Here is a 13,544-nt window from a genome sequence, read left to right on the forward strand (position 1 = left end):
TTCAGTGGTGTTTTGTATTGTCGTTATTTTACCTTTGGGTCTACATCTCAACTATTCTCACATTGTAGCGTCAAAATGTCAACCTTTGTGATCGTTACCCTCCTGTGATGACATCATTCAGGTCTCCGTGGCTGCATGCAGGTCCTCATTTTGAGCTGACGACCTTTCTTAACTGGCTTTGACCTTTCGTGGCGACCCCCCCCCTTCCCTCCCCCCAGCTTTAAAGCATGCGGTGAAACAGGATAGCCGAACGTCAAGCTACCTTTTTTTGCTGTGCGACTCAGACGGCGATGCTTATGCAGCCGCTTCTTCTGACTCCATCTGGAGGAGCCATATGGTCCCAGCAGGTTTCCATTGTCTTTAAAACATTTAAGATTAACCTGCGAGTTCGGATTACACGACGTGATCGCTTTCAACGTTGTTTGGAAGAAGAACTTTGCCTGGGGAGCATCACTGGAAATCATCTTTCACCGTGGAAATGAAGATCCCACTCCTGTCAACAACAACAGCCCACAGTTCTCACCTCCTTTTATCTTCATCTTTGGTTTCTCCTTCTGTGCATGATCTTAGCGGTTGAGAGGGGTCCTGTTCGCTTATCTCTTAGCTGTCTTCCTCTTCTTCCTCCTCCCTGTTTCTCACTCTGCCCTAGCTTGCCAAGCTTCAGTCGCCTGCGGTCCTCACTAATTTGCGCTCACTGAAAGCCTGTGGTCTGCATAAATACTACCTGCACTCTGTTTAACCCACTGCTAAGTTTGCTAACCACTAACATGTTGTGCCTGCACGTCTCAGATGGGTACAAGGGGACGACACCATGAGTTATTGCTGGATTGCACAACTGGTACAATCAACCGACATTCAGTACACTTGAATGCATGATCAACCGCGATCACACACAGATTAAGGCAGTAAATCAATCAAGCAGTATTAGTTTTAGTAATATAGAAATTGGATTAATTGGCAAGTAGGTGCTTTTTTCCCCCAAAGGTTGGCAGTCTAGAAGTGTTAGGGCAAAGGACAAAAGAATCCTCAATAAAAGAGTTTTTTAAGGAATAGAGGAAAAAGAGATGAGTAGCTTGAGCTTACAACAACTTGGCCAGATCTGTTGGAAAAACTGAAGTGTCACATGATACCAACTGGCCAATCACATCCTTTTTGTCAGAATACTGTTTGGGGAAAAAAATAACATGTCGCCTTTTTGCTTTAAGGTCAGATAAGTAAGTAAGAGTGGGATGTAAACATGTTTGTTAGGGATCACAACTTGTTATTAATGTTTTGTTCCCCATACAACACCATCAGAAAGCATAAATACGAATAAAACAAGCGTCAATCCATGTTTCTATGAATGATTGACAGCAATTCTCAATCGAGCCGAGCATGTCTAAGGGACTTAATCATGAGCAGTGACCCCTCAACAACATTCCTTAACACATTACATCTTTATGTATCGCAGGGAACCGACTGGCGCTCTAGCAGTGACTTCCTCAACCGGTGAGTGCTTGTCTCTTTCTCACACACCCACACACACACAGAGGTCATAGGTCAGATGGCAAACGTTAGAGCAGCCTATCCTATCTGGGTGGGTCTCATTTTCCAGTGGGGACTGACGGTCAGCAGGTGGTGGAATCTCTGGGTGGGCTGTGTGTAACCATGGAGGAAAGTATGACACTGAGGGGACGCCCTTAGGTTCATCAAACATCACAGCGTTTAGTTGACCGAAAGAGGAATTTAGTCATCTATGAACGTAATAGTGACATCCAAGTTCCTTCCAAGTTCCTTCCATTGTCCCACAGCCATCATTGTTACATATTAGATGAGTAAGATGGCTATTTAAAGCAAAAATCCTTCAATTTTAGGTTGGGATGAAGAAATCTCAGCACAGAACCCACGTATGAAGGCTTTATCTTCGTCTTTACTCAGTGTTGTCTCTCGGGACCTCCCGATGTGTCCACCGTCCACCCTCAAGACGCCTTAACAAGCTGCTGAATCTTTAGAAATGTCACCGTTATGACGAATCCAGATTCCTCTACACTTCAAACTATATATAGCAGCATCCCACTGCAAAACATGACGCGATCAGAGGAGCTGTTCCTCCATCTCCTCCTGCGTGGTTATGGATGTGAGGCCCGAGGAGGAGGAGGAGGCATCTTTCCCCACATTAATAACACTGTGATCGATGAGTAAACGGCTCGTGAAATATTCTCCCGACCCGCCCCGGCATTGCTATTCTGATCCCATCTGTAGCACGTTCTGATCAGAGGGAGTTATTAGTCATATGTGGAAAGTGTAGAAAGGACTGTAGGCTGGTAAAGATTAGAATTAGTCATTGTCAGTGGAATAGAGCAGCTGAGTGAGGTTGATGAGTATTGATTCAGGCAATGGGGGTTTGTTTGCCAGTGGATTTAATGAACTGTCAGAATAATTTTGGGCATGTCAGTCCGTAGAAACAAACAGGTTTCCCCACACGACAAAGCATAAAATGTGATGGTACTTCAGTTCACCTTCTGTAACGTTTGACAAAGCTGTCAATTTGGCGAACGATAAAGAAAATTTTAATTATATTCCTGAAGAAAATACGCTTTGATTGCAATTTCTGAAAGGTTTTGCCGAAAGATTGAAGCCTGAAGTGCTGAAAATGTCTGAATGGTTTCTCTACTGACATCTAAAGCTCAAATCCTTTGAAACTGCCGATTGTTTATAAACAACAGGTGTAGCCAATTAAGCAGAGACACAGAGCTGAGTCATGTCGAACAACGGCAAACCTAAGGAAGGAAACAGAAGAACAATATTGCTGTGATTGAAGGAGGCCTCCGTTTCTGTGTGGGAGGCAGAGCAGCACATACAGCCGCTCTGTAAACACACTCCGAGCTAATGCAACACCAGTATTTCCAGGACGTTTTCAGGCAAAACCCATAATTTGAAGAGAGACACAAAAGACGTGAAAATTTATTGATGATAGTGGGAGGAGACGAGAACAAATTGTAGCAATTGTGAGGAAGGAAAAAAACTGAGCCTCAGTCAACTTCATTTGCAGAAATTGCAGGGTGAGGCTTGGCTGTATTTTCAGCATTTGAACATGTTGTCTCTCCTGCTGCTGTGTTGTGGCCGGTTGCCAGATCCAGTATATTATCATTGCCACTCGCTCACACAGCAAACATACTGCTTGCCCTCAAAATGAGCCCCATGGGATCCGTTCTGTGTCCGGCGCCAAATCAAAGTGAGCCGGATTAGAACACAGATAAAGATAATGATTGGTTGCGGATAAACTGGGGGAAGCAATAAGTATGTGTTGTAAATTTCAGCCGGCCACTGTCGGAATGAAAGTATGACGGTTTAGCTGGAAGTCTCTTGGTGTGCGAGAGAGACTGAGTAGAAGAATAACAGAGTCTGAGAAGAAGAATAACAAACAGCTTGATATCATCTTTGCTGATCGTCGTCTTCTCTGTTTTGTTTTTACAGATACAACCAGCCACACTTACGATCCTGGTCCTTCTCTCAAGCGGTAAGTGAATTTTGTTGGGAATGTCTGAGATTAATCATGGAGCAGACCTGGAACTGGGAATTCAATCAAATTTGTTGGTTTCTTGGTCTAAAATATGAGTAGAAACCAGAAAACATAACAGAAACAGATAATAAAGGGGGCCTCCGGGTTCTCTGAAAACACAGTCCCTAATCAAGACTGTCCACGGGGTAAATTGGAGGGATTAAGCCTTTAAGGGACTTGGTGCCCAGAAATAGAGATTTGCAGCCTGCATGAACAGAGAGGACGACCTGTAGACGCAGCTGGAGGTAGAAAGTGCAATAACTTCATGAATAAAACTCAGAGCTGCACAGAAATGGACATGAAAGCACAAAACACCTAAGGAAAACTTTGTATGGACATAAATTTAAGGTGCCTTTATCGGGCGTGACGTTAGGGTACAGTTTTGTTTCGCCTGCTAAATGAAGAATCATCACTGAATGTTTCAGATCTATTTACAGTTTCTGTAAAACAAGAAATATCCATACAGGGTAAAAGTATTTTCCCCTCTGGGCTTCAGCGTCTAAACAGCGTCTGTCCCTCTGACAGGAACATGTACAGACACGTGTGCATACAGTGAGTGTCTATGTACGGTACGCGTACAAGCACATACACTACTTGTTGCAGAATTTGCTACATCGGTCTGTGCTATGTGAAGAATGCAACTGGCTTCATGTCAGAGTCTTGTGGCAGGAGGAGCTGCTGTCAAATTACACACACAGGCACAAACAACAACACATCTCTAACAACAGGGTTAACCAAGTAACACTGACATGGAAACGGAACAACAGGACTCAGATATGGATCACTCTCCCTGCAGAACCACCACTTATTGTTACAGAACACACTCATACATATTTATATTTAACTGTGAATTGTCATTGCACCAAACATTAAAACCTTGACCCTGCAGCCAGCATCTATACGCCGAGTTACCTGTTTAATAGGTACACCTGTGCAATCTGACGCAATTCAACACAGCAGCTCTGCAATCACTCTCCCCTCTGTGATGCTGCGAGGGCTCAGCTCCGTGTCGGTTCCACTCTGCAGTCGCTCTTGAAGCCGAAGTATTAAATTCATCTACATTATTTTGAAACTGTGTTTACGATTATTAATGAGGGGGCATGCTTAGCCCCTGACTGGGCAGGCGAGGATCTGATATCATGTCCGGCCCTGCACCCCTCCCCCCCTTTGCCCAGTGTGAGATTTCCCCCTCTGAAGAATAGACACTCTGTTTGCCCCCTCTCTCTCTCTCTCTCTCTCTCTCTCTCTCTCTCTCTCTCTTTGCCTTTAACACACACATCCAGGGTATCAGTGTGTGTGTGTGTTGTGTGTAAGAGGGAGGGGGGGTGCATTAGTTATGTGCCGTGACAATTCTCAGCATGGCTCTTGATGGGAGATTGAGCCCTACAATGGTGTGACCAATCTGCATTCCCATGAATCCCCTGAATCCTTGAGGCTTCTGACACAAGTCGCAGGCAGGATTACCTCACTTCCCCCCCCCCTCGACCACTGTCTCACTTCATCCACCCAAAACTCAGTTTCAGTGAAATGCCCCTTTAAATCACCTTTAAGTGGCGTACTAAGGCTTTTGCCCCCTTCAGAGAAAAACAGACTTAAAATCTTTCAACGCGTCCGAGTTGAAATGAGGGTGAAAGGCTTTGCGGGGGTTTTGAGGTAACACTGGGGAGTTACTTGATACGGATGACAAAAGATAGGGTGACAAATGGAAGCAGGGAGGGGGAGGAGGGGGGTGCAAAGAGGAAGCTACAGTGTGAGAAAGTGTCAGATAGAGAGGGAGGGGTCTCCATCCAGCCACTACTGTGCAGCACAAGTGGAAGAGAGAAACTCCTCCATGTATTTAAGCAGAAATGGAATGGAAACTGTAATAATGCAGGAGTCAGGAATGTGTCTACTGGTTTACCACTGTCCCAAGACAGACATAGGCCAGCACATCCCCGCCTGTGCACAGATATAGCTAGACCAATGATGTTATGGCTACAAAGCCAGCTTCCCTCTGAGGCAGTGTGGGGTGTTGATAGCTGGGCCGCAGCTTCCCAACGCAGAGCCACGAGCAGACTCTGTTACATGAAACACCGCTGATGTATTTTCTTAACTTGCCTCAAAGCAATAATGAGAAAAAACAATTTATGTCAGTTTTGTTGCAAGGGCCAACGTTTGTATGTAAAAGAGGAAATGAAGCTTATGCAGGCGAGCTACTCGTGAGTTTCCCCGGAAAATGGTATCAACAGATATGTCAAGTTGTGGTTTGTGTTTTTGCATGTTTTTAACCATGCAGTTGACACTCTGTCTATGATATTTTAAAATTCTCTTCTGTGTTATTCTGGTATGTTATTCTACAACTTGACTCAGATTTAGTTTGCCTTAATTTGCCCATTTAAATTGTATTTTTACCATAAAGTTACTATATTCTTTTCAGCAGAACCTCATCTATAAATATTATTCGTTATTTGGTCAATTTCAGGGACCGCATAGAGATACAATCCACAAAACATTATTTTTTTTGCCCACTGAAAAACATCACAGTAAACGTACAAAAACATTTACCTTAAAAATACAGACTTATTATGATATTGTTACATGCAGCTTGTCAGTTAAGATGCAAATCCACCTAAATACAAATACAAAACAAATTGTAATAGATTTTATTTCCCAGGATATCTGCTCTTCCTTTATCGCTTCACTGCTGTGTCGTTTAAGTGGCTTGTGGAATAAAGGGGACAGAGGGACACCTAGTGGTCACATGCGGTAACGGCTGCTCCTTGGGGAAGTGATGTTTCGCCTTAAGTACAAATAAAAACAGGATAGAAAGTTATTTTCTGGTGTCATAAAACTACCAGAAATAACATTATTGATTTGAATTTATGAGGAGACGTGAAAGCAGCAGAGGTTCTTTGTGTAACCTCGCCATGTTCGCCAAGGTTTTGTCAGACTTTGGCCATTTGTTGAGGTTCTGGTGGCAGGTAGGCCCAAGCGGTTTGGCTGAATTTGCTGTAAAAATGTAATTAATTTGTCACATTTTCTTTCTCTTGTTACGTTCCAAACCATTAAACTCAACAGGTTATATTTTATTCGGAGCAGTCGAGTCAGATAGTTTGTTTAGCGTGTTTTTGTGCGCGTGTGGGCGCCATTTTAATATTTGTTTATCGACGTCAGTGTGCTAAATATAATAAATTTGACTAAATCTAGCAACTAAAACTAAAAGATACCCAGAATACCTGTGTCTTATATTTTAAATAATCAATTTTAAGGTGTCATTAATTACACTTTAGCTTTGGATTAGCTACTAAAATTTACATTTTGGGTTAGCGAGGTCGGATGTATTGAATATCACACAATTTTAATGATACTATGTGACTAATCATGCTATTTAGTATTTATTTATTTTATATTATATATATAACTATATAGCTAGCTAACTATATAAATAGCTATACATTAACATTGTATCTAGAATTGACCAAAATTCTAGATACGTTAGTTGTGTTTTTGAAGAGTTAAAGAGACGATAGAGGGCAGATGTGGTTAGATAACTCGGGTTGACTGAAGACAAATCCAAATGAAAGATATTTATAAACATAGTTTCTGCTGCTGCTGCGCGTAAATGCTATCTCGGAATGTAAGCAGCTCTTCTTCTTTTGTGTCATTTACGAAAATCCAACAGGAAGCCGCTTCACAATGCGAGGTAGTCATACTCGTGTTGTTCTGCGGTGTGTGTGCGCGTGTGTGTAAATCGGTGAGCACATGTCACCCGGAAAACACGATATGATGCATGGGTTGAGCAACACAAACACACTCACTCATACACACACACGTTCAGCTTAGATCAGATTTGTGTGTGTGTGTGCTGTCATTGTGCGCGAGCTGCAGTCATACTGAGGACTGAGCTTCTGTCAGGGTGTGAAGACAAAACAAAACAGGTATGAATCTTCTTCTTTTCTCGCCTGTGTGTGTGTGTGTGTGTGTGTGTGTGTGTTTGTCTTTTGAGGGTCTGTGGTCGGGGTGATTCAACACCAACAGCTGCAGTGGGACTCAGACCCAAAGTGTGTGTGTGTGTGTGTGTGTGTGTGTGTGTGTGTGCGTGCGTGTAGACCACCGCATGTGCTCTTAAACACTTCCTGACCTCTAAACAGGTTGTGGCCGTGAAGCTCTTGGCCTTTAGTGATGTATCTGCTAAATATACCCGAGGGGAATGAGAGACGGGTCATTGTATGTGAACATGTCACAGGGATGTATTTATTAGAATGTATCCGTGACGACAGCTGTTGTGTCTTTGTTGGATTTTCTCCGTGCGCCACTTCTTTGTCTCTTTTATGAATAAAAGGAACTGGCGCGCACGGAGGAAGTTGATCAACCCCGATTGCACAACATGTCACAGTTCATTTCGGACACTAACACGCAGCAAACGGCTACATATTCAGATTTAGTTTCAGGGAAAGATCCACGAATATAACAGTCCATTTTTAGAGATACGATACTGCAAAGGAAAATTAACAACCTACGCAGTGATTACCATCGTTTTGGCTTGCTGTGTGTGTGTGTTAGGCGCTAAGTGAAACTGCTGACCTGAAAGATGTGAGTCAGAAAGCTGTGCTAATCTTGACAAAGTGTCGCTTTGTCCACTTCTTATTCTGTCTGATTCCCGTCTGATGAACCATAGATGTTAGAATTCTGCTGTTTCATCTCTTCACCTTCACCCCAGAGGTCAAAAGCGCCACATTGAGCAACGTTGCCTGTGAAACTTCCTCTTGTCACACTTGAATGTCATTGCTCCCCATTGTGTGGTGCGTACGTGTGTGTGTTTGTGTGTATCTTGGCATTAAGTTGTGTCTTTCTTTCTTTGTTTCATGTCTTTATTAGGCTGCCTTCCCCATATCTGTGTCCGCTTCCATGGCCGCCGACGACTACAACCCTGTAAGTCAAGCTCTCCGTCCCTGCTGCCTCTGAAATTGAAACTCTTTCCTGATCTCCTTTTTTCGATGGAGGCTTTACTTCTGCTTCTCCTATTTTATAAAGAGAAAGCCAACACATCTGCATCGACAGCACATAAGGAAGCAAACGCTGAGCTAGAAACCAGAAGATTGAAAGTTAAATACCAGATAGACTCGTTAAGGGAGAAGTGATGAGTGTGAGTGAGTGTGTGTGTGTGTGTGTGTGGGGATGAAAAAGAGTACAGTGGAGAGCGAATGCATGTGACGCTTGGGGTGAGAAACAGGATGTTCCACACAGCCTCAGTTCAGCAGTGCAGTCGGTGGCGTTAATGTGCTCTGCTGCTGCTGTGCCTCTGACCTTTGCGTCCTCTTCTCTCCTCTCCAGGTCTCCTTGCGACACAAATCCAGGAAAAAGACGCGAGGAGGTAAGTTATCGCCCCTTGAGACATTGCCTGTGTGTGTGTGTGTGTGTGAGCCCTCAACTGTAATTTGGCCCTTCAGTGGGCGTGTGTGAAGTGTCACAGCAATGAGGGTGTGCAGAGAGCTCTCAGGCAGCGCACACTTACTTTCCCTTCATTTCTTTGTCTATTCCTGTTCTGTGTCAGTCGCCTCGTAGAGCGACGACAAACTCGCAGGCAGCCTCTTTAATTATCTGTGTGATGCTGTGCGTGCAGCTCGTGGTGTTCAGTCAGTCGCTGTATTCATATCTGAAGCAGGTAGGCTGGAGTCTCTCTGCTGCTCAGACACTGTGTGGGTTTGTTTTTGCAGAGCTCATTTGTTTGTTGCCGAGTTAGAGTTTCCTACTTCGATTTGGATTCTTTTCAAGTCTGGCTGCTTTGATGCCACGCAACTTTTGGCTTCCCCTGCTTGCTTCCTCTAATATCTGACTTGCCCTTTGAACGTGCGGCGTTTGTGTGTGTGTGTGTGTGTGCAGGCAATGGGACAATGAGCAGGAGGAGGATCTCGGTCAAAGAGCTGGGCCACCCGGACCACCAGGGCTGGCTCTACAGGAAGAAGGAGAGCAAGGGCTTCCTGGGCATCAAATGGAAGAAGTACTGGTTTGTGCTAAAGAAGACGGCGCTCTACTGGTACACCACCCAGATGGTAAGACGTCGCTCAGATCTTCACTGTGATTTCAGACATATTGGCTGCGAACATTGAGATTTCAATCATAAGACCACTTTGTTTAAGGCTGAAATCAACAAACAACAAAACGTAACAAACCCTATTTGGTATTTTCAAATTGAAATCCAACAAATTGTGAAGGACAATAAGCAACAAGCACACAAAGATATGTTGCAGCTGTATGTGTGTGTGTGTGTGTGACCCGATGGCATCAAATCCAGTGTGTGTGTGTGTGAGCCACAGTGGGCGGTGGATGAGTCACGCTGGTCTCTGGCACAGCTGTCTGCCTGTCTGTGTCGGAAAACGTCACAGCGTTTCCTGAACCTGACGGTGTCACTAATGGCCCGTCGGGCGCTGATGAGGCATAACTGACATTTATGATCTGCTGGCACCGTGCCATCGACCTGTCACCGTCACACGGCAGGAGAAAATGGAAGAAGAAGAAGAAGTTAGCCCGCTGCAATGCCACAGCAGGATGTGGTCTGGTGCGTGTGTGTTTAACACGTCGGTGTTGTTCAATCTGTGTGTTGCAGGCGGAGAAGGCCGACGGCTACATTGACCTGGCCAACTTTGTTATCGACAGAGCCATCGAGTGCAAGAAGAAGCAGTAAGCTCGCCCTTACACTCGCACAATGTGTCGCCTGTGGTCTGCACTGAAAAAGGAACTGAGTTCAATTTATTGCCGCATCTCAGAAAGCTCCCAACACACACACACACACACACACACACACACACACACACACACACACACACACACACACACACACACACACACACACATAGAGGACGCTCATATTGAAAGTGATCATTTCAAGAGAATATTGAAAGGAAAATAGTTTGTTCACAGACATATTTTCACATTCTGGAAGCCATTTGATTGAATATGTGGAGCTCTGCATCTTAACAGTTGTGTTGCTTTGACCTTCTGCTCGTCCTCTCTCACGTCTGCTCTCTCCTCCCTCCTCCCTCTCTGCAGTGCGTTCAAAGCCTGCCACCCGCAGGTCATGATGTTTTATTTTGCCGCAGAGAACTACGAAGAGATGAATGTGTGAGTGCAGCATTACATGTTCACACTCTTTTGTTCACACTTTTATGTCGTCGCTCTGTGTCGACCAAGACGTTGCTAAAGCTGCATGTTTCCTCTTTCTAGTTGGTTGAATAAGCTCGGGCTGGCGTCCATTCATTATGAGTCCAGGGAGAGAGAGAGAAACGAAACAGCCGGTAAGCTCTCGCCATGACTGGAGGCAGTTTTTGATTTATGTTGATGAGTGACAATGTAAAGTTTTATCTCCTGGACGTCTAAATTCTACTCTTGTTTTTCATTTCTTCACTTCCAGAGTGTTACAGTGAAGCCAGTGATCACGAGGAAGCTGAGAGTTCGGAGCTTCCCCCTCCTCCGTACTCTGAAGACACCCTGCAGGACTCTGACCAGGTGACGGCTCCGCCTGGCAGCACGCATCAGGTCAGTTGCACCTTAACAATTCAAAGTTTCTTTACAAATGTGTTTAATGCTGGTCGGTGGTTAGATCTGTTTGATTCCATTACGTGTGGTCGTCCCTCAGGGTACCCTCCCCCCGCCTTACTCCTCTACGCCCCCTGTCGAAGGCAACGGCTCGCTCTCGCCTGTCAGCACGATGACGTCGCAGAGCTCATCCTCGTCACTCGCCAAACACCGGCAGTCCTGGCTGGACCTGGTCTCGCAGGCGACTCCGCCCACTGGAGAAACGGCAGTGGTGTGCTCCGTCCAGGTACAACTGCATCAAACTCCACAAGAGCACGGGGACGAGGACGAGTCCCAGTCATTGTTAGCGGGGACCGAGGCGAACCGGGACTCCCTGGTTTCTGCAGCCAGTGTGGAATCCGCAGCTGCTGAGCGGGAGGTACAGATGGAAGCTGAAGACCAGGGTGAGACTTCATTAAGCTTCTTTTACAAACCGATCCTCACATTTACTGCTTTATTAGATACTGAGAAAAATGAAGAGTTGACAACACAACCGTTTCTGCTACACACAATCTGTATTCTAAGAGATGTGATTGTTAGCGTGTCTATCATGATCTTATGGTACCCTTCTTCTGTAACAGAGATTCATGAGACCGTCTCAGATGAGATGGAGAAGCTGTACATCCACTTGAAAGAAGCCAGCCTCTCGCCTATAGGTCATCGTAAACCTTCCACCAAAAGGGAGTTCAGGGCCTCCTTCATAAAACGCTGCAAAAACCACACCGTCAACGACAGACTGCACCTGGTCAGGACACTCAACAGCACGCTCAAGGTACATCTAACGCTTTATACAGTACAGCCTCCTTCATTATCATTCATTCCATTTTATACAATCATGCGTCTTGCCTCTTTAGAGTTTTGTGCCATTATTGATTTCACATTTTCCCCTTTTTGTTTGCTCTTATCTCAGTCAAAAGAGGCGGATCTACAGACGATAGACCAGGTGCTGTCAGACCCTCAGCTAACTTCAACCAAGTTCAGAGAGTGGAAGGAGGCGCACGCGCCCTTGGTGCAGGAGATCTGCCTCAAAGAGAATCAGCAGGGGGCGCCAGAGGCCGACGCAGACACAAAAGCAGCAGCATCAGGCATTGCTGCTACAGTGGTGGAGACTAGTTTGTAGTGGACTGGGTTAACTGGACTCAGAGGACTTCATGCACACACAAGCACTGCTGTTATTCTGTATTTGTGGGCATTAAATGCTACTTTTCATGGAACTGAAGAAGACGAAGGAGAGTTGTTTTTAATTCTGCAATAGTGGTGACGTGTATGATAAGTAGATCACGTAAATGTGTCTGTATTAGTATCGCTTTTACTTTGTGTTGTACAATTAGGACATTTTATACATTGTTGTTTTTACATTATTGTAACTGTGTAAACCTTGATCATAGTCTTAATATTTGGAACGGTGGACAACTGAAAGAATGGCTCCATCATTTCCTGCTACTTGTTTTTACAGACGTGTTTTATTAAATATGATCAAATGTGAACAATGTTTGAATCAGATTTCATTGTGGTATTGTGGTATCATGCAGCGTCGCTGTGAGTTCAAATGCATTTTAAAAACTTGAAACACTGGTGCATTGTGGTGTTTACCAGACTGAACGTCCGGGCATGTACTAACTAAGTAAACATTGGTCACACATTCATTAATTTGTAAATATTTTTCCACATTGTAAATAAAGTGCTCTTTTATGTAATAAAGTTACATTTAAAGGTTTCCCAATGAAATTAAGATGTTCATTTCTGCTCTTGTTTTGAACCTCGTCTACAGACGGTCTGCTTTTCTGCATTAATAACAGAAATGTACAAGTTTGTAAGTCGATTTCAGTAGAAGCGGTCAACATCGGGGGTGTAATACTCTTACTGTCCACAGTGGCGCTGTTTATGGGCGTGACAGATGGGATGGGACCAAAAACATACACAGACAGCTACGTGTGTCCCCAGGATGACAACTGAAGGGAGGAGAGCCATAGTACAGAAGTACAGGAAGCGAGAACTGAGCTGAAGATAAAAACATCCGAGGAAAAGATCATGGATGCTTCGAAGTTGTGTCTCCGTCCTGCAGCGGCTCTATCATCAGCGCCTCTGCTGTAGATCTGTGCCCATGGGAGCTGTGTAACCCGCCTGGTTCCCAGAGCGAAAGAGAGCTATAGAGAGAGTATATCTCTGTTACCTGGATACCTGTGTCCACTTCCAATTTGCTAGATCGCGCCCTCAGTGTGTTACTACTGGTTCTGCACTGCGGTCAAGCAAGGCGTCATTTGAAACTCCGTGGTCAGTCGCATCTACATTTAGAGTGCAGGAGTTCATAAAAACTAAAAATCAGACATCAAGCCATTTCAAGGTCCAAAGATGAGAATTTGAATGTGAAAATCTCGGCGTAAAGCGCATGCTTTTGTGTTAATGTGTAGTCAGAGAACACAAACATGTCAGTCATGGCAGTAACTAC

General features: G+C 44.6%; 1 protein-coding gene across 4 annotated transcripts; it reads left to right on the forward strand.

Moving 5' to 3' along the window:
• Nucleotides 1-7,276: 7,276 nt before the first annotated feature.
• Nucleotides 7,277-12,823, forward strand: ipcef1 (interaction protein for cytohesin exchange factors 1). Of its 4 annotated transcripts, XM_076161596.1 has the most exons (11): nucleotides 7,277-7,458; nucleotides 8,399-8,452; nucleotides 8,855-8,894; nucleotides 9,404-9,573; nucleotides 10,128-10,201; nucleotides 10,571-10,642; nucleotides 10,745-10,815; nucleotides 10,932-11,056; nucleotides 11,157-11,499; nucleotides 11,677-11,867; nucleotides 12,006-12,823. In XM_076161596.1, the coding sequence occupies exons 2-11, from the start codon at nucleotides 8,429-8,431 to the stop codon at nucleotides 12,213-12,215; spliced, it is 1,320 nt and encodes a 439-aa protein (XP_076017711.1). In that variant the 5' UTR covers nucleotides 7,277-7,458; nucleotides 8,399-8,428; the 3' UTR covers nucleotides 12,216-12,823. The 4 variants fall into 4 exon arrangements, with proteins under 4 accessions (XP_076017711.1, XP_076017713.1, XP_076017712.1 ...); XM_076161598.1 differs by lacking the exon at nucleotides 8,399-8,452 and having other exon boundaries at nucleotides 7,440-7,458; XM_076161597.1 differs by lacking the exons at nucleotides 7,277-7,458; nucleotides 8,399-8,452 and adding an exon at nucleotides 8,515-8,742.
• Nucleotides 12,824-13,544: the final 721 nt, after the last annotated feature.

Source organism: Genypterus blacodes, unplaced genomic scaffold (genome assembly GCF_046128005.1).
Source record: "Genypterus blacodes isolate CSIRO-AG114 ecotype Tasmania unplaced genomic scaffold, CSIRO-AGI_Gbla_v1 ptg000112l_1, whole genome shotgun sequence".
Lineage (NCBI taxonomy): Eukaryota > Metazoa > Chordata > Actinopteri > Ophidiiformes > Ophidiidae > Genypterus > Genypterus blacodes.